Source organism: Anas acuta, chromosome 12 (genome assembly GCF_963932015.1).
Source record: "Anas acuta chromosome 12, bAnaAcu1.1, whole genome shotgun sequence".
Lineage (NCBI taxonomy): Eukaryota > Metazoa > Chordata > Aves > Anseriformes > Anatidae > Anas > Anas acuta.
In genome coordinates this window covers 14611138-14634140 of record NC_088990.1, presented here as the reverse complement: position 1 = coordinate 14634140, position 23003 = coordinate 14611138, and the positions used below count along the sequence as shown (strand labels likewise).

The 23003-nt window shown below is 39.2% G+C and overlaps 1 protein-coding gene across 6 annotated transcripts; it reads left to right on the top strand.

Moving 5' to 3' along the window:
* Window positions 1-4882: 4882 nt before the first annotated feature.
* Window positions 4883-22153, top strand: LACTB (lactamase beta). 6 transcript variants are annotated; one of them, XM_068695674.1, is made up of 8 exons: window positions 4883-6833; window positions 7197-7265; window positions 7982-12053; window positions 12587-12653; window positions 14890-15080; window positions 15376-15721; window positions 17292-17457; window positions 18738-22153. In XM_068695674.1, exons 3-8 carry the CDS (start codon window positions 11799-11801, stop codon window positions 19279-19281), a joined length of 1569 nt encoding a protein of 522 aa, XP_068551775.1. In that variant the 5' UTR covers window positions 4883-6833; window positions 7197-7265; window positions 7982-11798; the 3' UTR covers window positions 19282-22153. The 6 variants fall into 6 exon arrangements, with proteins under 6 accessions (XP_068551775.1, XP_068551773.1, XP_068551774.1 ...); XM_068695672.1 differs by having other exon boundaries at window positions 7956-12053; XM_068695673.1 differs by lacking the exon at window positions 7197-7265 and having other exon boundaries at window positions 7956-12053.
* Window positions 22154-23003: the final 850 nt, after the last annotated feature.

Here is a 23003-nt window from a genome sequence, read left to right as displayed (position 1 = left end):
TGTGCCAACTTCATGAGAGATCCTTTCACTTAACTTGTTTCTACTGGTTGCTGATTTCAGCATGTCTAGGCATTTTTATTTGAATTACAAGGTATGTCAATGAGAAACTTCAGAAATAATTCTCATCCCTTCTTTTCCTGTAGTGTGTTGCTGAAAGCTGATGCTGGCCATCCTTCTAGCAGCAAGGAGCTTGGTAAGAGGCAGGTAGAGGTAGCCCTCCAGATCATCAAAGAATCTCCTTAGCAAGCAACTGAAACCAGGTGACTTTCTCAGGAGCTTGTGTAGTGGTGAAAGGATGAAGTATTACATGATGGTGTCAGGTTAAAAGGGAGTCAGAAAGGGAGGATCTACTGATCTGAGTCTCTTTGGCCTTAGTTTTTGTTTTGATTGTGTTATGAAAGGGAGAACTTTGCAACTTGGCACACCTCTGCATGATTCATTAGCTGCTACCAAGTCATCCCGAATGGAAAGGAGATCTGTGGCTTCACATTCTCATGTAAGTGATTTTGGAAAGCAAAATACGTGTTCCAAAGCCCTGTCAGTATCTTAAGCTTTTACTGGAGGCTGACAGTGTAAAGCTCCAAATATAAGATATGCAGAGGTAAGTTAAACTAATCTTTCTTGTTCCGTAGTACAAAGATAAGGTGTCAGATAACTGGGCTTCAAGAGTTCCAGCCTTGTGGCACAGCAGGGCTGTTTGCAGTGGGAAGTGCTATGCTAGGTAGAGCTGAGAGCTGATCAGAGGAGTTCATGGCTCTTGGCCATGAGTCTTCCAGAGCAAAGTGTACTGCCTGCTCCACTGGATTGCTTTTATGGTCTGGTCCTATGGTCCATGCGTGGGACCTAAACCATATGCCTGAGTAAGGTCAGACTGCTGCTTAAAATTGTTTGCTTTCTAGGAGACCACAAACTGTTCTGTGGTTTAGGAAGCCTGAAATCACCTCCTACTGTGTGCAAGGGTGGGGGGAGGCTGTGGTTTTAATGTCTTAGTGAGATCATGTCCCATTAAAAGGGCAAGAATGTGCAAACAAGGAGATAGAAATTAATCTAAAAAAATGTTTCTAGAATAGACTTCCCCAAAGCATATTGTTGTAGGTAATGGCAATAAACCATTGTAACAAGCGAATAAAAGCTCTCTGTTTCCAAGGAGAGCTGAGGGAATATGAAGGTGAATCACCCTGAGTGGTGTTTTTGGCTGACTACCAACAGACACATAAATGGATACATAGATGTATTTGCTGGAATATGAAAAATCTGTTTCCACCATACCTCATAAGCCACTAGCCATCGTGGATTGTTTGCCTGCAATGTCTGATCAGACAGAACTCGTGAAACTAGAAAGTGCTGGCTTGTAAAATACATAAGTCAGGTTCTTGATTTAACTCTATGCCAAACAAATAGGAATTTCTCTTGAAGGTACTTTGTTAGAAATGTTAGCTCCAAAAATTGTTTAAATGGCAAAACCCTGCCTCATTCAGCACTCCCCAGTGTGCGTGTCTTGATTTGGCGTGTTACTCGCCCTTTTCTTCAATGCGGAAACATATTTGAGAGACTGAAATCTACCATTGTTGTGCAGCCATGCTCTGTAATTGTCTTGGTTGTTTTGTGAGTTTTCTTCCAATTAAATAAGCAGTACTGAGAGCACTGAAACTGGCAGAACCTGCCTTCTTGCAGTTTCATGTCTTGTGGTTGATTTTAAACATGCAGTGAAGTTGTTGGTTTTTTTTGCAGATACTGATGCATTTGAGTTCTCTTGGCTTCCCTCTTGGGATTTCTTTGATATGTAGGAAGAAGCAAGGCCTGCTGTAGGGTGTGCCTTTCCTTCCACCATGACGCTCACAGGCATTCTGTTTCTAACTTATTTAATGGTTCCTTACTTTCACAAAAATGTGAGTTGTTAAACAGGAGGAGAGACAGAGGTAAGAGTGACATCTAAGCCCTTGTCTTTAAGAAGTGAAGTTAAAACAGTAGCCTGCACCTATAGAGCTCTGTCTGTCAGAGCTCTAGCACCTGACTGAGAAATCTGAGTCTGTAAAAGGTATTGTGCAATTGTTCATACTGACAGATTTCTGCCATCACTGATGGTGTTCAAAATCGGGATTAAATTGGCAAACTTCACTATACTGTTAGTGTTCTTGGAATATGTTTTGCTAGGCTGTCTTATGACTGCTGCAATATCTCACTAGTGACAGCAAAATGAGAAAGTAATTAGCCAGCTATGAAGTTAAAAGAAAAAAGGAAAAAAGGGGGAAAAAAATTCTACCTGGATCAGCCCTTGGGAAAATACTTTTTTTAAGTGCTTATTTTTTTCCATATTTCTGGCTTGTTTAATAATAAAATGAGCATAAGTGAAAGGTTATGTGGGAATTACAGCAAAAGGGGCAAAGTTGTTGAAAAAAATAGTGCTTTAAATATATATTTAAAGTATACAGGAATAGTTCCTTTTAGCGGAGGAAAGCTGTGTAACGTTCTTTCTTCATGGTGGGTTGTGTGCTTTCCAAGACTATGGTATGGAAAAATCCAGACAAGTTTGTTTAAGTTTCTTGGCTTCAGTTGCAAACCTCCATAGTTTACAAACTGGCAAGTCTGAGATGTAGAGAAAACTGTTGCTTTTTTTTTTTAATTGAATAAATGCAGGGTACCTCTAATAATGAGGGGAACTCAGTGAGCGACTAGATATCCCAGTTAGTTTATATGAGAGCAGAAACCATGTGAGACAGAGGCAGACAGAAATCTTAGATGCACAGAAAATGCTTTATTTACAGTTGTTATTTCTTGACTCGCAGTGTGATGAACTGAAGGCACATCACATAGTTTTTTGGATATGAATATTTTGGCCTTTCAGGGCACCTCAGTACTGTTTTTTTTTCCCTCTCTTGGATGGTTTCAGGGATGGCTACATACAGGTTAAGCAGCATCTCCTTTAAAAAGATTGAGCAGACTTCATGATCTTAAGGGTCTTTTCCAAAATACAGGATTCTGTGATTGTTTATTGTAAAAAGGAAAGTATTGTACACATGCACAGTATAAAATAGGATAAAGGGATGATGTAATTTATGCAGGATATCTACAAAACAACAACAACAACAAAAAATAGAAAATGAACTAGGCAAGAAAGCAGATAAAAGGGGAATGATAAGACAGAATTGTGCACAGGGGGCCAAAGGCCAGTCAGGAAGGTGGACAGCACGAAGCTGATTTATGGAAGAGTGAATCCTCCCATCCAAGTGCTGCCATGTAGTTGTGCCTTGTCCTGTTCCAATAGCACCGCATTCCCCTGACATGGAGGAAGGTGGCATGAGAATGTTACATTCTTTGTTACTCCTCTGGTTTTAAAGCACAATATGTAGGAACTCTTCCCATACAAGTAAGTACAAAATCTTTTCTGACAGTGATTCCTGCTACATCAGCAAAATCTAGGTTAAGTTTCTGTAAGTTAGGACTTCATTATCAGTCATCTTAACAAGGAAATAGTGACGCCTCGGGGGAAAAAAAAAAAAGCTGTCCTTAGTTGCTGCTTTTCAGCATTTAGCAAATGTGTGTGTGTGTGTGCTTTTATTACTTGCACACAGACGTGTCTGAGTGTGGAGCATTTCCTGGAGATTAATGAATTAATGGAAAGGTTTGTAGGTACAAGATACAGCCTAGGGGACCCAAATGGGTTGTTAATCCATGGGAGGTGCTCTGCCCTGAAACTAACTGTTATTGTTGTAGGTTAACAATAAAAAGCACACAGGCCTGTATATCTTTGGATCTGAAGGAGTAGGAGCAAATGTTGCTATTTTGAGCAATTAAGTTACTGAGTCCTCCCTCTGCTTCTCTATCAGTTTTACTATTGCAGACATTAGGAATTCCACAGCTAGCAAAAGGATCAGTTGGAAGGGTTTATTCTGAATCCATTATTTTTGTCAATTATTTGCTATTAACGATTTGGATTGAAATAAGGAGAAACTATAAAATCCAAGTGTAAATTGAGTGCAGATAGTTTGTACAATCACTCTGTGGATGTGGTCTACCTTGACTTCAGTAAGGCTTTTGACACTGTTTCCCACAGCATTCTCCTCAAGAAACTGGCTGCTCTTGGCTTGGACTGGCGCACGCTTCATTGGGTTAGAAACTGGCTGGATAGCTGGGCCCAAAGAGTCGCGGTGAATGGAGTCAAATCCAGTTGGAGGCCGGTCACTAGTGGAGTCCCCCAGGGCTCGGTGCTGGGGCCGGTCCTCTTTAACATCTTCATCAATGATCTGGACGAGGGCATTGAGTGCACCCTCAGTAAGTTTGCAGATGACACCAAGCTAGGTGCGTGTGTCGATCTGCTCGAGGGTAGGAAGGCTCTGCAGGAGGATCTGGATAGGCTGCACCGATGGGCTGAGGTCAACTGCATGAAGTTCAACAAGGCCAAGTGCCGGGTCCTGCACCTGGGGTGCAACAACCCCAAGCAGAACTACAGGCTGGGAGATGAGTGGTTGGAGAGCTGCCTGGCAGGGAAGGACCTGGGAGTGATGGTTGATAGTCGGCTGAATATGAGCCAGCAGTGTGCTCAGGTGGCCAAGAAGGCCAACGGCATCCTGGCTTGTATAAGAAGCAGTGTGGCCAGCAGGGCTAGGGAAGTGATCGTCCCCCTGTACTCGGCTCTGGTGAGGCCACACCTCGAGTACTGTGTTCAGTTTTGGGCCCCTCGCTACAAGAAGGACATCGAGGTGCTCGAGCGAGTCAAGAGAAGGGCAACAAAGCTGGTGAGGGGCCTGGAGAACAAGTCCTAAGAGGAGCAGCTGAGGGAGCTGGGCTTGTTCAGCCTGGAGAAAAGGAGGCTCGGGGTGACCTTATCGCTCTCTACAGGTACCTCAAAGGAGGCTGTAGCGAGGTGGGGGTTGGCCTGTTCTCCGATTAGACATTAGACATTGGAACGGGCCGCCCAGGGAAGTGGTGGAGTCACCATCCCTGGAGGTCTTTAAAAGATGTTTAGGTGTAGAGCTTAGTGATATGGTTTAGTGGAGGACTGGTTAGTGTTAGGTCAGAGGCTGGACTTGGTGATCTTGGAGGTCTCTTCCAATCTAGCTTGATTATGTGATACAGGGGATTGTGCCATTTTAGCTCAGTTGTTCCAAAGAAGTTCCTTTTACCAAACCAGACAAGTGCATATACAACTGTGACCATACACATACATGGCGTATATATACAACTAAGGCCTACCCATTTGACTAACCCTTAATCAAACAGTTCCATTAGAGCAAAGTCTCACTCTTGTAGGATTGAGCTTTACAAAGTCATTGCACACTAGGAAGTTCTCTCTAGAGTCAAAACTGCTGGGTCATTAGCTGCTGTGACCATTTAGTGTGTAGGTATAAAAAATAAACAGCTGTCCCCAGCTAGGATTGCAATGCTGTATTTCAGTTTCTACAGAAAGAGACTGATGCTCAAAGGTGCTAAGCATGTAGCAGTTTATGCTGGTCTCAGTAGGACACCCAGATGCTGTATTAAAGGTGAAAGGTTTCAGAATCCCTATTTGAAATACAGTAAACCCAGTAAGCTCTGACATTTGTTGTCCCAGTTCCTCTTTTCCCTGTGTCTGTTTTGCCTTTGAGGCAATAATGAAAGAATTACTCTCTGTACTTCAGTTCAATAGCAAAACTTAAGTATGTCCCTTTGTTTCAGTTACTAATATATTTCTCAAATGAAGTGGGGATTTCCCTTAGTTTCTGTTTTGTTTTCCTGTTTGAGAATTTACAAAAACACCAGCCATCCATATATGAAATGTTTTTTACTCACACCTGTTGTTTAAACTTGACAGGCACCAAGTCATGTAGAAGCTTGTTAGATCTCATTACACCACTTGGAAAAAAATGTTATTAAGTAGAGCACAGCTTCCCCTTCAGCCTCAGTACTAAGCTTGATCCTCTTCTGATGCTTTCATCAATATCATGAAACCTTCCCACTACAAGATTATTGTTGCCAGAGACAATGGCATGAAACAAATCCAGCTGAGTGGCAGACATTAAAATGAGGGTACAGGTAGTAAAACCGTTCTTTTTTTATTGTTAATCACACTTTGAAGTATAACTGTAAGTTAAGTATGTGTGTGTGCAGGTGTACATGGCATACACTGCCGTATGCCAGATAGTATATATAGCACCTAAAACAGGGAACTGTTCTGTGCTGATGGCATGTTCTGATTTAGTTCAAGGTCAAAGAAAATAAATTATAGTATTTCCAACTCAAGCAGTTGATCAGTTTTTCCAAGTGGCAGGAGGGACAAACTGTCCCCCACTTGGTGCTTACTGCAGAAGTCAGTCATCCCAGGTAGTTGTCTTCCCTCAATAGTGAAGTTTCTAAAATGGTCTTAGCTGTTTTGCATAGCTCTGCATGCAGAAGGAGGTACAAAAATACCTACTTGAGTTTTTGCAGTGATCCTGATGCAGCACAAATCTGTGCAAAATCAATTGACTTGATGTACAGTTATCTTACGTGTTTAGAAAGGAATAGAATAAAATACCTTCTCACTGATCTGTGTAGCATTTAATAATTGTGCATTTACAGATCTACAGAGAAGCTCTTTCAAAACATGTCTCAGCTTGGGAACAATGATATGAAGTAAAAGAATGGAGTCTGTATGGTATGCATGGACTTGTTCCCGTAAGAATATGCAAGGCCAGTGCCAAATGCCTCCACCCAAATATCTTAGATGTTACTAATTTGATAAGAGGCTTTTTCCTGTTTTTGACTAGCCTATGCAGTTAGAGTTATCTATGCTCAGTTCTCACGAAGAGTGTTTTTAGTGGCACAGGAGATGTCTGCAGAGCAAAGAGCAAAATGAAGGTGTAATTGCAGCACAGGTAGGTGAAACCACACAAAAATTGATAGTCATAGCAGTGAATCTGTGGAAAATGGGATAGAAGCCAGCATGCACATATAGCTAGATGAGTGTTTTTTGTGAACTGCAGAGAAGCATTTGCTTTTTACAGGTAAAAATACATGCTGTATCTTCAAATAAGGGAGGGTTTGGAAAAATTGCTAGAACAGATACTGAGAAAAATCAACTCTTCCGTCTAGAAGGACAGATAAAGATAGTAAATGCAAGTCAGGACTGTGTTGTTCATACAGGGATGTGTGCGACAATTCATGTAGATCTGGAAACATTTTTTCCTCCTGTTGCTCTGTTTGACAAAGGAATTGTGCCTGTTCTTCCTTACTTGTAGATACGTGCTGTGGAGGTGGCACTCGACCGTGGCACTTGAGCATGACTGAATGGTCAGCTGCTCTCCCCAGTAAGTCAGGCAATGTAAGGCAGTCACAGTTCTCACTGCCACGCTTCTTCATGCATAGTTGTCTGGGACTTGTTCATTTTATTGAGGTTTTTATTTTGTGGAGGAGTGGAGAAGAAGTACTTATTACCCAATTGTGAGGAGATCCTTTTAGAGCAAGCTGGAAAGCTTTCCTAAGTGCATGTACTTTATAATTGTTTATTTGGGCACTTTGAGAATCAGAATCATACTTTAGGGTTAATATGCTTAATTCTTCAGGTGTTTTACACCTTCTGTGGGTGTTTTTTTGTTTTTTTGTTTTCTGTTTTTTTTTTTAAGCAACCTATTTCAGTTTGAAAAGGTATGTCTGGAAAAGTTGAAGGCAGTGATGCTGTCTGGTACCCATTGCATTCATGTGGACAGTGGTCATGAAAGACAATGTTTTCCATGGTATATTGTATGTCTACCCACAGAGTGGAGAGAGAAGCTGGAGAGGGTTAAAAGATTATACACAGCAACTGAATTTTTAATGATAAATGTGAAGTCATTCTCAGGGATGAAATTGTTTATCCCTCTCTGGAGGAGAACTTCAGGAAAAACAGGAAACAATTCTATGTGGTTTCTTGTGTTGTTTTTTGTTGTTGTTGTTGCTGTTGTCATTGTTTTTTTTACACTGATATTTTTCCCAAATGTTCCTTCATTGCTTATTTTCAGCTGATGACAATTTTTTTTCCTCTGAGTCCCAAGAGGTTTAAAGCAGGCTTTGAATTGCAAGTATGAGGAAATCACCCCTGAGAAACTGGAGCTTCAAAACTAATGTTTCTGCTAAGAAGAAAGAAAAAGAAATGTGTGTGCCCTTTGGATGGTCTGTAATTCCAGCACAGCCTTTTCAGCATTCCTTTCCCTGACATGCGAAGTATTTCCCAGGCTCCATCCTGTTTCTAGGATCTCTGTCAGACTGCATGCAACTCATAAAACAAAGGAAGTAGCAATGTGGCACTATAAAACTTTCATTTTCTATTTTATTGAAAGTAAATAATTCCCAAGTGACACATCCTCAGCACACAGAAAAATTGAGTACATTAAGGAGAGTTACATTTCTTTTATGGTGTGTGTAAAAAGCAAACAACAACAAAAAGCAGTGGCCAACCTGTAGTACTGTGTATAAGTCCAGGTGTATGAGTGCTGCTTAGAAGGCAGGACCAGTCACCGGGCTCCTGGTTGGGCTTGGGGACCACCACTGCTGCTGCTTTGTGATGGGGACATTGGGTATGGCAGAGCTTTGCTGCTGGTCTGATGATAGCATGATCAGTGCTACTAACTGAACTCCTCAAGGAATAAAGATAAATGTCTGAATCATAGTTCAAACACAGCTGAAGATAAGCACATTGGTCTCTGTGTCTAAAAACCCCATGTTTTTAATGCTATTTTTTCTCTTGCTTCAGACATCTTTTGAATGTTTCAAGATTTGTTCCTGATTAATGTTTGTGGGCTAAGTTGTTGGAGAATTCACCAACTCATGATCTTAGTTCAATAAAAAAAAAAAAAAAAAAAAAAGCTCAGAGAAGACTTTTAATCTTAGCATCAAACTGTAAGTACACACCTATTTACATATGTGTTCAGGAAGGGATGCCTGGTTTTTGGCTGGGTCTAACTGTTTTCGTGTTAAGGTAATGGTACATGTACTATAATCAGGCAGGTGTTACCTTACTTTGTAAACAAATAATATCCCGAGAACTGCTTACTGACCAAAAGCAAGCAAATAATGTAAATGGGTGAGGACTCTATAAGAGCAACTCTGTTCTGTAAGATCGTGACAACCACGAGAGATCCAACTAGTGGAACTGTCCCTTTTGCTAGGTGGTTAAACTAATAAAGTTTCTTACTGCCATCTGCTGTATGAATGCGTCAAAACAGAGGGAAATAAAAATTGTCTTGGTTCTCAAATAAATGAAAATGCTTCTGAAAAAGAGAGAAATCAGAGCTTGATTTCTGTCTATACCTAATGTTCCTCTTATTTGTCATCTTTACAGAGTTAGATTTTTTTAAAATCATCTTTAGAAACATTATATGATCAAGGGAATCATTATCCCTTTACTTTGTATCTTCCATCAACATCAACTTCACCTATATCTCTGTACGTATATATAGATGACTTATTTAATTGCTGCTTTCCTGTTTTTCTTCATTTTATCGGACACAAATGCAGATTAATTTTTTGACAATTTTAGCTTTTGCCTGCTATTTTCCATGTGATTCAGTATTTTTAGATCTAGAAGTTAATAGTTTAAGTCTTTACAAAACTTAAAATCTCAGGAGATTAATGAAAAATTTCTAATGCTATTAGTGAGTGTAGAGACTTGTCAACACCTTAGAACGTTACCAAGATGCAACAGATAAGGGCAGGCCATCTTGTGCTTCTGGATTTAATGCAAAACTGCACTAAAGCAATCAGAATAATGACAAGATCTATTTCTGGCTTAGGCATATTCAAAAGTGTGGTGTCAAAGTTTTCCTGCTAAGCAGGTTAATTAAGAATTAAGAGAATCATCCTGCTGCAAAATGCTATCTGGGACATTTTTGCTAGGTGCAGCAAAAATGATTTACTAGAAAGCAAATACAGCATCTTGGACCATTTGAGTATGAATTTGTACCATGATAAACAACTGCATTTTACTGAGAAACAGTAATGAGAATAAATGCCTGCAGTGAAGTGTGGATTATCTGGTGTACATTTGACTTCATACATGAAAGCTATTTAGCCTGACTTCTTGCAGCATTCTGCGTTTTTTTGAGATCAGCAGACGTGAAGAAGGATATCATATGCCTTAGATTAGCATCTCAGAAATTTCTTATAGCATAGCATATGCAGAGTTCTAGGACAGGTTACCCACTTTTGCTTACAAGTACAACTCCTTTTTTTCTTTTTTTTTTTTTTTTTTCCATTTATAAGCATTTTTATTTGTTGTCAACATTTATAACATTCAGGGAGTGGTCCTATTAAAGATTGTTAGCTGATGTTCAACAATCCTGTTACAGGTATATGTGTCTTTTATTGTCTTGATACTCCAGAAAAGCTCCACGAGAGAAATGGCAAAGCAATGCACAATCCATCAAACTGGATGCTGGGTTTGCAGCACAAGGACTTTTCTGCATTGCTATGTAATGGTAATCCTGGTCAATCTAGTTTGTATTTGCAAGGTTTAAGGTCTTATAACAGTCTAGTTAAAGGCATTCTCTAAAAAGGACTCACTTTGAACAGCTGAAACCAAAGGTCACTCTGATCATCACTCTGATCATTTCTCAGCTGTTTGTATACCTCTGCATTTTCCGAAGTATGTCAGGGGCCCAGCTACTTTCAGTATCAGCCTAAGGATTTTCTACACATCATGGACGATATCGTATAACATCATGGGAATTTGGGACTATATTGTATAAATCAGTCCCTCACTCCTTCCCTATTGCATTTGACTCTTGGTCTGGGTAGTCTGCTATTGTAAAGAGCAGTAATAAGTGATTTTAAAAAAAAGACTGAAATGTTAATTGAAGGAGGGAACCTAACATCATCTGCTGTAATTAGTAATTTCACAGCACTGTTGTATAGGAAGGTATATGACTGAGTATCTTCATGCTAACAAAGATGTTTTGATGACTTGGTTAGAGATGTGGACTAACAATTCCACAAACACTGTTGAGTGGTTATGGATTTGCCTTTGCACTAGGCATTTAAACTCTCCTTAATTGTTAATGAAGGGCTCCTCTGAGGATCCCAAATCTGCAGACTCATCCACTTGGCAAAACTCATAAGAGGCCTGGTTATTGGACGGGGCTTGCATCTAGCTGATATGTACAATATATCAATCACAAGCTGCTGATACACTGAAAATCCTCCTGCTTTCGTGAGTAATAAATAATATTATGATTTGGTCACCATTCGGTCCAATTTGCTATTAAGACAACATTCAGATCATTAGAAAGACAGCTATTAAAAGTTTATTGGCAAGCAGTATGGAACAAGTTTAGAGGAAACTTGTCTGAAATACTTTAAAAGTGTAATTTGGAGGGCACTTGGCATGTCTCTCTAGTCTTTGAGCAACTACATCGAAAACCCAGCTCTCAATGCTGTTAGAACTGTCGTAGACTGAAACTTGATTCTAAACCTGGCATTTGGAAAGTCTCCGTTTGTTGGTAATTTCTTATTAATTTAGATTAAATCGCCCATCTAGTAGTAAAACGTTTTATCTCGGCGTTACGTCCTGTGAGGAGGGGCCGAGGGCCCCTGGTCTGCCCAGCCTGGCCAAGAGGAGGCTGAGGGGGACCTGGCGGCTCCCCGCAGCTCCCTGAGGCGGGCAGCGGGGCCGCCCTCCTCCCGCCCTTTCTCCGCCCGCTTTCCTGCCCTAGTCCGGCGGCGGGGCCGGGCTGGGGAGCGGCCCTGAGGGGCAGGGCGGGCGCGGCGGCCCCGCCGGGGCTCGACGCGTTCGGAGCGCGGCCGAGCGAGCGCTCGGGAGCGGCTGGAGCCGCCTGCGCCGGGGCGGGCCGGGGCGGCGAGGCGCCGCCATGTACGGGCTGGCGCGGGCCCTGCGGCGGGCGGCGGCCCCCGGGCGGCTGGCGGCGGCCGGGCGAGGGGGCGGCGGCGCCGGGGGACGGCCCTGGGGCTGGGGGCTGGCGCTGGGGCTGGCGCTAGGGGTGAAGGTGCCGGCGGGGTGCGAGGCCGGCGGCGGGCAGGAGGAGGAGGAGGCGATGCCGGCGTCGTTCCCTCAGGGCTTCGGCGCGGCCATCGAGAGGAGCCGAGACCTGCTGCGGAGGATCAAGGTGCTGGGGGTCGCGCAGGGCGGGCGGAGGAGGGGCAGGGGCGGTAAGATGGCCGCCGGGGGGCCGGGCGCCGGAGAGCGGTTCCTGAGGGGAGCGAGAAGCCGAGGGGGCCGTGGGGGCTGCGGAGGGGGCGCTCTGGAGGAGCTGCCCTGCTGAGGAGGAAACCGCAGCCCCTGGAAGGACTGCGTGCACCCAGGAGGTGGTGCTGGGCACGGCCTGCCTGTGGACTGTCGTCTGAGTTTTGTGCATCCTGCTCGTTAAGTTCATTAAATTATGAAGTAAGTTATTTTCATTAAGTTGTTATTACGCTAATAAACGTATTTTTCAGAGCTGCTGAATTGAAGTCTTTGTTTTGTGAAAGCAGCTTATACCTGTTCGGACCGTCTAGTACTTAATAGAATTTAAATTGTAATGTTGTAACAATATACAATCATATTTGTAATAGTAGATGCTTGTGCATCTTTAGAGCTTGGGAGGTGTTTAAAAACTGTAGAGATTCTTTGTTTTCACTCTTTTTTTTTCTTTTTTGACAGGATGAAGCAGGAATCCCAGGTATACTGGTTGGAGTCTCTGTAGATGGCAAGGAAGTCTGGTCAGAAGGTCAGTATGTGGGACTACCGGTTGTGTCTGTTCCCAGGAAATGATGACCAGTTCAGACACACCATCCAGGCCAGGATTTCATCCACTTGATGTCTTGTCTCAGGGAAGTGGTCAGCGACAGGTGCCTAGGGAGCATGAAGTGGTACTTTCCTTGGTAAACGCTGTTAACATCTAGGAGTCAGTAACATACCAACTTCACGAGTATGCTAGTGTATATCAGTGGTTATGTTTAAGAATGTTTCTTTCATTAATTTATCAGATCTGTCTTTGACTGTACACATACTCTAGGTATACACCTGTAGAGTAGTCTGCTGGAAGTGTGATGGGAGGTTAAAAACCTGGCTTCTTCCTAGGAACTTATTTGATAGTCAAAGTAATAATGACTTGCAGTTAGTGATTTCTCTCCTATTTCTTGGCTGAGGTGTAGATAGTACTAGGAAGGTACTGAGGTTTAACAACTGTCATCCTTTCAGAATTTGCAAGTGATTGTTCTGGTTATACAGGTTAGTTTTAAATAGTCTGCAGTTTTGCTCATCGTAGATATTTGATATTCATTGTAAAAAATACAGTGTTTTTAGAAATATTTTCATAATCTGTTGTATTTTTTTTCTTTTTTGGACAAATAAGTTAATGGTAGTAAATACAAATGTATTTCATGAAGGTGGTGAAGAATTTGAAAAAAAAATATCTGTAAGTTTTTAACTTTATTCTGACAGCGTTTTAATTAATATTTTTATAAGTGTAAAGCTGATTATTGTTCTCCATTTCTCTTATTGTGACAGAAGCGAGTAGCAGAATTTCTGGTGCCTGTTGTAATGTGGCCTGATAAAGACAATTGTACTACAAACTCAATCACGATAGCTTTTTCTTGTCTCAGCTTACGTGTAATGAAAGCAGAGGTTTTTCTAAGACTCCTGTGGAATCTCTTCCTTGACATTCAGGAAGGTGCTTTAGGGAACTTGTGCCTGGGTTGTGGTTTATCACCCTGACTGCCATATCCCTCCCATAGCAAGGCAACTACATGGGGAAGTATAAGCCATGATGGAGGTTTCTGTACAGTGCTGTGTGTGGATACAGAAAAAGGCACTGCCTTGAGAAAGGCAGCTGGGATGTGGATAACATTGCTTTAGTAGGTTTCTAGCTCATTTTGTTTTCCTCCTCCCTGCTTCATGGGGGGAAAAACAGGATCGGGTATAAGTCAAACGAATGTTGTGACTGGTATCAAACCTGTTTTCTTGCTATATTGGTGAGAGTGATTTGAGTTTCAGAAGGTGTTTTCCTTAGCAGTATGGCATTTACATTCACAGACACAATGCAAAAGCTCAAGTAGTAATTTTACATAAAAGGAAAGAAAGAAAATGTCTTAGGCAACTGATATAATTGGTTTTATTTCTTGTATTTTGGCAAGTTTTATTGCCGAGTAGTTTACTATTAGACTATTGTGTTATACAGCCAGACAATGCATTGCTTGCAGGTTTTACAAATGTGCTTGTACTGAAACCTGCAAGTGTATCATCACTGTACTTCATAGCTTTTTCTGCTGAAACATCACTTGCATGTTTTCTTCAAACCCAGCTCAAAATGAAGACTACTTTGGGGGTCTGATAATGCTTCATTAATTCCAGTTAGTGCCACCAGACTCATGTTGGTTATATAGGGAGAACACTGATATGGGGATTCTGAAGTTGTCTTTTCATTGAAGTCAGGCTAGAAGGTGGTGAAACAGACTGTTTTGTGAATCTTTACAGCTTATGTAATTGTTGCAAGGTTTTTGAGTAATTTCTTAATTTCTATATTGATAAAATAAGACCTTTTAGTTGTTTTTAATATTTAGTTAGAGAAATAAAAGAGTATGTAGGACTGTTGGAGAATTATTTTACAATCCATATTTTGTTGTCTTTAGTTTTTCTACATTAAATATTTGACCTCAGGAGTAAAAATTTTGGCTTAATCTTCAGTCTTGTTTAGGGTTAAGTTTGTTTTATGTGCTTAATCATTAATTTGGGTTGATGCTGGTTAATACCATGGGCTCTGATTAACCTATCCTACTAAATACTGTTATTCATTTAATTGAAGCGGGAGCATGCTTCTAATGCTTCATTTCTCAGTTCAGCTAGAAGAAACATATTTTGAGGAGCCAGTAAATCTAGTAATTTGAAAATAATTCAGCATATCTCTGTGTAAAAATATTTACCACTGTTTTTATGTATTAAAAGTTTGTCTTTATGTCTTAAAGGTTTGGGTTATGCTGATGTGGAGAATCGTGTTTTATGTAAGCCAGAGACGATCATGCGAATTGCTAGTATTAGCAAGTGTCTTACCATGATGGCCATTGCTAAATTGTGGGAAGAGGGGAAACTGGACCTAGATGCTCCAGTGCAGAAATACGTCCCTGAATTTCCAGAAAAGGTCTACGAGGGTGAAAAGGTACGTAGTTGTTTATTGTTAACACTTGTTTGGATTTTGTTCCTGTGATTGCACAGCCATATGTGTACAAGTGCTGTATTATCTCTTCCTCTGAAACATCAGAAATCATATAGACAAGTACTGATATTTGTTGCTTGAAAAAGAAACGCTGGAAATTTGGATCTTCAGTTCTATAGTGTGTGGTGTGCATATATTTATTTATTTATTTTAACTCCTTTTAATACATGATGCTTAAAAGCTGTTATGTCTCTGTCCCTTCCTCATGTCAAGTTTTCATGTTGTTCATTCTACCTAGGTCACTATTACTACAAGACTGTTAGTTTCACACCTGAGTGGGATTCGTCACTATGAAAAAGATATTGCAAAAGTAAAGGAAGAAAAGGAAAAGGCAAACAGAGCATTGAAACTAACAAAACCCAATCAGGATAAAGAACAAAAAGAGAAGGATGGTAAAGGCATTGAAAAAACTGATTCTGTCAAACCAAAGAAAGAACATGAAGGTGAAGTAAAAAGCCGAAATTCAAAACCTGGCAAGAGAGACAAGGAATTTGAGCAAGAAGAGTATTATTTGAAGGAAAAATTTGAAAGTGTGATCGAATCACTGAAAATATTTAAAAATGATCCTTTATTCTTCAAACCAGGTGAGTTACTACTCCTTTAGACCAAAATATACTTTTCTGGTGATGTTTTCTTTGTTTGTTTGTTTGTTTCAAATTGTTTTATATGCAGTGAGGCTAGTAGGGTCCAATAAGTAGAACTAAATCAAAACACACAAAAACACTGGTTATTTTTTTTCCTGTGCCCTGATAAAAGCTCAGTGGAGAAATATTTGGGCTGATCTGTACAAACTGTATAGTCATCTTATTGTCCTTCTACCAACAAGTTTTTTGATGACTGAACTGACCAGGACTTCACTAGTTCAATTTGGATATCTATCTTGTAGAGGTATCTTATACAATATGCTGACTTAAAAAATTATGCTTATATGGTTATGTTTCTAATGGTGTAACTGCAGTAGCAAGCAGGTTCAAAAAAGGATGTAGGTTAGTCCTAAAAAGTAAAAGATAATACAAAGAGACCAAGATGGTGCAAAGGTGGGACCTCAGGTAGAAATAAAACTCTTAGGAGCTCTGAGTAATGCAGTTAAGTGCTATGAAAATACAATTTCAAAGTATATTCTAACAACTTTATATCTACAAAGTATTTTGTAAGCAGCCACCAGCTTGCCGTGTTCATGTTCTGGAGACCTTCTAGATATGAATCAAAAGCAACATTATTGAGGCAACAGATCAGAGCTAAATAATTATATTGAAATACCATGAAGTCATAGACCTACCAAGGTTTGTTATTACTGGAATTATATAATTCAATTGTAGAGAGGACTCGGAAGAGTTTCAGGTGTAAGTTCTAAATGAGTTAGGTTAATAGGCAAATGATACCCATTGCTGATAAACAGTTAATAATGTGTATTTATGGGGCGAGGGATTGGAAGGCTGAGAAGCTAACACGTACCATCTTGGGGGTTCTAGGAATCATATCAGGTAAGGGATCTGTCTTGACTCTGGACACTTTGATGAAAACTGTTGCTTGATATATAGATGTTTGATAAAAGGTGTTATCACCAGTTTAGATTAAAAACAGGATACATCATCTAAAATAATACACGTTACTGTTTATATAATATTCCAGGATATTCTAGAACTAGAAACCTAGAACTTTTATAGTGATAAAAGTGAGTAAGGCCTTGGAAAACCTTGACTGAGTATAGTGTTGTCTTTCTGTCTTTATGGTGCAGATGCTAACAAGGTAGGTAGGTCAGTATCTCTTAAGTAATTTCATGGTTTCATCTCTCCAAATACAGGTATCATTGTTAGAACTAATATGGCAAATTGTATGTAAAGAATGTTAAATGTCAGTCTTTATATCTCAGCATGAAACCTGGTGGTACATGCAGAATCCTGGAAAACATTTAGTGCTGTTCTCAGAGCTACCTGCACTTAGCAAGCGTCTGTCTGCTGCCACACAGCGGTTTCTAGGACCCAGTATCATAACCAAGTGCTTTACATGCAATTAAAATTGGGGGTGGGGTCTTTAAATTGATTGTTTATTGCTATACATAGCTTTATTTGCACATGTGATTACTTAAATGGGATGCCTATGGTATAAAACATAAGCACCATGAAACTAAACTTTTTTCCCTTTTTCTTTAAGGTAGTCAGTTCTTATATTCAACATATGGCTTCACCCTCTTAAGTGCTGTTGTGGAGAGAGTTTCGGGACAAAGATTTACAGATTATATGCTAAAAATGTTTCGTGACTTGGATATGCTGTCAACTGTACTAGATGACAATGAAGCAATGATATATAACAGAGCAAGGTAAACAAGGATGAATTTTTACTCTGCTCTTCTTACAGTGATCATTGTTCTTTCTATCTTTGAGCAAACTGAATTAAGAACGTGCAATTTCTTTTTGGTTGGGCCTTTAAAGAAGTGGCTCGTTATTTCAAAGTTAGGCATGTAACTAACTGATTTTATTTCTGCGTTATGGTATTGGTTCTGCAATTAATGTGAAATTATGTTATGGGAAATAAGTTTTTCCTATTATAAGGGTATATATAGGGCAGGAAACTGGCAGAGGTGACTTGGAAGTTTGCATTTAGTTTGGTTACAATTAAGCAGAAAAGTGTAAATAAATGAAAATGGAGTAATAAGGATTGAGTTTCTCATCTGTCTTGAGCCTTATTTTACTGAGCCACTGTGATTTGTTGACTCACCTGATTTGTTAAATTTTGGTGCTGGAGGAAGTTTCTAACAGTCACAAAAGCAGGTTATAGACAAAAAAAAATCAAAATGAGGTTCAAACTTCATAGAAGCTTGGATTTTAAAGTGCTCTTATGAAGTAGGAGTGGTTATGAACATGTTGTATTACAAGGTTTATAGTACTTACATTTAAGTGTTGTTAACTGTTGTAAAAGCAACGCTTTAAATATGCAACAGCAGTTGGTAATCTTTTAGGGATAGTTTTACTGCTGTATTCTAAGATGCTTTGAGCTGGTATTAATTTTGCTTGCAAATTTTCAGAGGTTCTGTACTCCTATTTCGCTGTTCATTCTGCATTTATAGTTGGTAATTTTCCAATTTGCATTTTAATGAAAGGTTTTGCAAAAATGTTTCCGAATGTTCAGTTTATATAATAACTGTAATCGGGTGAGGGGAGAAATCAATCACAAATGGAAACTACTGCTTCAGAACAGTCCATATAAAACTTGCTGAAGTTTCAGTTTTGTGTGTGATAATCACAGTGTAATAATAGGATTCCTCTTCCTTGAAACACTTTAAACCTAATACAGAGATTTGAGAGAAGTCCTGTGCTGGCTGATCTACAGCTTTCTATCCTGTCTCTTGTATATTGCTTTCACTCTTAGCGTACCCTAACAAGAAGTAGAAGGATTAGTACTTACATTGAAACTAAGCTTCTAAGCTTAATTTTTGTTTTTCCCATCTGATTTTTTTGTTAATTTTCCTACAAATGAAATACACTTAAGGAAAATGTTTTAAAGACAAAGTTTCATGAGAGAAAGTTAATACATGCTCAGTATGCCCTTTTAAGGTTGTATTACATAGTATCTGAGATGACGAGTTTTCTTGAATTCTAGGTGTTACGTTTACAACAAAAAAGGACGTCTGGTAAACGCACCGTATGTGGACAACTCCTACAAATGGGCTGGTGGAGGCTTTCTGTCATCAGTAGGTGACCTTCTGAAATTTGGAAATGCTATGTTGTACAGTTACCAAGTTGGACAATTTAAAAACAGTGGTGGCAAACTTCTTCCTGGGTACCTCAAACCAGACACAGTCGCAATGATGTGGACCCCAGTGCCAAAAACTGAAGTGTCATGGGACAGGGATGGTAAATATGCAATGGCTTGGGCTGTAGTAGAGAAAAAGCAACAATATGGATTTTGCAGACAGCAGAGACACTATGCATCTCATACAGGTGGTGCAGTGGGGGCAAGTAGCGTCCTCCTGATTCTTCCTGAAGATCTGGACTCCAAAGCCATAGACACTGCACTAGTGGCACCACCTAGAGGAGTAATTGTTAGTATTATTTGTAATATGCAGTCAGTTTCCCTCAACAGCACTGCCTTAAAGATCGCAAGGGAATTTGATAAAGAAAAACGGGCACAATACATAGATTAAAAAAAAAAAAAAATGTGTAACTGAACTCACTGTACTGAAACATAGAAAATGGAGAAGGAGATCAAATTAGACTCTGAGATATGTAAGAATACATAAGGAAAAAGTATCAACAGTACACTTAAGTGTGGCAGCACTAACAGAACTTAAGCGTAGCTGGAATTCATCTCTCAGGGAAGTTCCTAACCGATAGAAAAGAAAAATGTAACAGTCAAATTTGACTTCCTGCATTACCTGTGTAAATTATTACTTCAGTAGCAGGTTTTCTTTCCTCATCTAGTTAAGTACTTAACAAAGATTAAAAAAGAAAACAAAAAAAGGATTTGTTTCTTGTACTGAATACAACAAAAAATTATCTACCTTAAATGTTAAAGCTTTTGAACAACTTGCACATCTTGATTTGGGCACGTAAAGACTGAATTTGTTACTTTCAAAGTTCAGATCTGCCAGACCTGTTCACCATTGCTTCAAAATGGTTTTACTGTTGACTTTTGTACTTTTACATACAGCTTTTCTTATTTGTCTGAAAAGCAAAAAACAAAGCTACCTCCAGAATGAAGAAGTACCAGAAGTACGCTTTTGTCAGAGTTATAGATTGCAAAGAATTAGGAAATGAGCCTAGAATAATGTGTGTAAATCATTTGTTATTTGGATGTTCTCACTTCCATTTTTATTACACAGAGAACATGAGATTATTGTACCATGGAAATAAGGGTATTATTTCACAGTTGAATATGCCCAAATAGCACAATATGATGAGCTGTCAGTCCCATTATTACTGGATGATACACATGCTAACTTCGGTAGTAGAAATGGTAGCTAATAGCTGGAAATGGCACTATGTTCTGGAACATAGATATTCCTTCAGATACAGGAATAAGGAACTAAAATCAGTAAAATTTAAAGCCCAGTCTTGAAGCCAGTAGTAGAAGTCTTGAAGGTTTTTTTTGAGATTTTGTAATTTTTTTTTCCCCAAACCATCCTTTTCTCCATTTTGAAGACCTGCCTCAAGGAGTTACTTTTATACAAAGCTGAACAAGAAGTTGTTGTAGACTTCCAGATAAGTATTATCTAACTTTTTTTTTTTTTTTGAGAGATACAGTAATAGCTGATTATATTAATTTTATATATTCCATAATGGCATGGAAGATCTCCATAATCGCCAAGGCTTTGTTGCTTATTCTACTTCCCTTGTGGTTACATCAGATATTATTTCCAGGTTGAGACAAAACAAAGCATTGTTAAGAAAAGGTTTGAATACTTACATCTCTGCACCATTTAGCAGCTCTGCTTTGCTGAATAGGAGACAGATGTCTTGGATAACAATTGAAATAAGGTAGCTTGGGAAAGATGCAGGTATGACTATGCTTTGGCATTAACTTTGTAGTTGATGCCTGCTATTTGATGAAACACCATGTTGTCAGCTCTGTTCTCTGTAGGCCTGTGATTATTTCTTTTTGGCTAAGACAGACAAACCAAGAAATGTATTATTTTGAGGTGTCAGTGCTCTACCTGCATTTTTAATTGACAATAGGGCTCTTCAAAATTTTAATTGTTCTTGTACCTTAAAACAGTAAAAAAGGTACACCCGAACTATTTGTTTTTTCTAGCCCACCAAAATTTTACTTTTGTATTTATGAATCATTGGTTGTCTTGGTATCTCAAGAATATCAAATCAGTAAAGACAGGCTAGGTAAACCTTTCTCAATAAAATTGCCTTTGGTGATGCAATGTATTCAATTACTCCCATTTGAATCTTTGATATTGTTTGAGAGTTCAATACTGGAGATACTCATCTTCAATGGCAGCATTTTTTTTCCAGTCTTCAGCACTGACTAGCTGTGTAAATGTGCAGCAGCAGAAGTCATTGCCCATTTTACACAGGGAACAAGATTAAGTAGTTCTGAGTTTCCATGTTCAAGAATACCTGAACAGAAGTTGACCGAACACAATATTTTAAATATAGAAACTCTGAAAAGTAACGCTGCTACTCCAGGTTCCATTGTACTTTAGCAGACTTTTCTTGTACGATGAATTTATTTTGCAAGTAGTAGTTATTCTCAAAAGCTTTGTGTACTTCAGAAGCAACAAAGTTCACTTACTGGCCATTGTGACTGGGTTTAGACAAAAAATGAGCATGTAGAAGGTATAAGTCTATTATTATGCTTGTCTACATATGACTGAACAGTAATGAATGCAAATGTTTGAAGTATCTAAGAAAGTGAGTAACGCTAAGAAGTGTTTTAAGATACTTGTAACACTAAGATACTAACAGTCTCTCGTTCCCATCATAGAATATGTTTAGCCACCAACTTCTTATATGCGAAGACCACATTGTTTTTATCTCCTGTAACTTAAGGCTTTAAAAGCCTATTATTGTATCTACAGTACTGGAAATGTTATGGAGTCTACATTTCATCTTCTAACACCTGTAGCAAAATGGGTCAGTAACTTTCTCTAATGTGGTACTTCATCATAAATCTTAAGTTCTTATATGTTGGGGTCAGGGTGGGAAGAGAAAGCAGGTACGTGTGACTAGAAATCAGTTTGGCTGTTAGCACGTGTAGTCAGGTCACAAGTGATTTAATATTGCTACTGTCATCTTAGATCTGAAACCAGTTATTTGATAAACTAGCAAGAAATGGGGGAAACTGGTAAATTAAGAGCAACTTAGGTGACTCACATGCTCTTAAATTAACTTTTGTTGTGAAAACAGTGTGGTGCTGACACAAAAGTGTACTTCTTTTAAAGGCATGTGTACAAAATTGGTGCATCTATTTCTGTATCAAACACCTACTTTTTGCATTGGTAATTATCAGTGTTCGCTATGTGAATTAACTGAAATAAAACATGTTGCAAACGCACTGAATTACAATATCAGTTTTTTTAATTGACTAGAAACTTACCACTTCTTTATGAAATGAACACAAGTTGATTTGAGATTCTCAGCAATAAGGCCACCATGGCAGGTGATGTTCTGAAAGATGTTGTTGACATGTAACTCAAGACTTCATGTAGTGAAACAAGATAAATGTAAGGTGGCATGCTTGACGGGTTTATCATGGTTTTAAAAAGAAATTTCAATTTTTGAATAGCCATTTAGACAGGGATTGATTTTAAGAGCTAACTAAGAACCTGTTTTCTTATTGCAAAAAGGTAATTATTTCCATCCTTAATACTGAAAATAAGCATGGTTTTGCTGTCCTAGTCATTCACAGCTGTTAGCGTAGTTTGTTGACTTACTGTTGCTTGTATGCCATATGCTTTCTTTATCCTGAATGCTTTCAGTATTTTGCAAAACACTTTCTTTTTTTTTGTGCGTGTATGTGTAGGAACCTCAGTATAGAGTGCAATTTCTAGACCAGAATAGAGGAAGGGGAAGCCATGCATTCCAGAAAAACATCTGAACATAAGTGAGTAATTTCATATTTGAGATTAACTATCACCACGTTCTACAACATGGTAAAGGGGCTAAATCATTGGTGAAAGGAAATAAGCTGCGTGTCCTTCTTAAATCTGTCTAGCCTTTGTAATCCATGCAATCAGAGCTGCTACAGTGATAAAATGTACCAAATGTACTCTTAAAGCAGTCTGTCACCATATGGTAAATGCTGCTGATGATTAATGTAGGGAAGGATGCAGCAAGTCCAAGGTTCAGATTTTTATATTAATTTTTATATTAAATGACAACACCCAATTATAATGCACTGTTTAAAACTATAGAA

Coding starts and splice junctions, on each gene's coding strand:
- LACTB (XM_068695673.1), top strand. CDS start 11,799: ATGTACGGGCTGGCGCGGGCCCTGCGGCGGGCGGCGGCCCCCGGGCGG. Junction 15,081..15,375: donor AGGTCTACGAGGGTGAAAAG/GTACGTAGTTGT, acceptor CATTCTACCTAG/GTCACTATTACTACAAGACT. Junction 17,458..18,737: donor ATGATATATAACAGAGCAAG/GTAAACAAGGAT, acceptor CTTGAATTCTAG/GTGTTACGTTTACAACAAAA.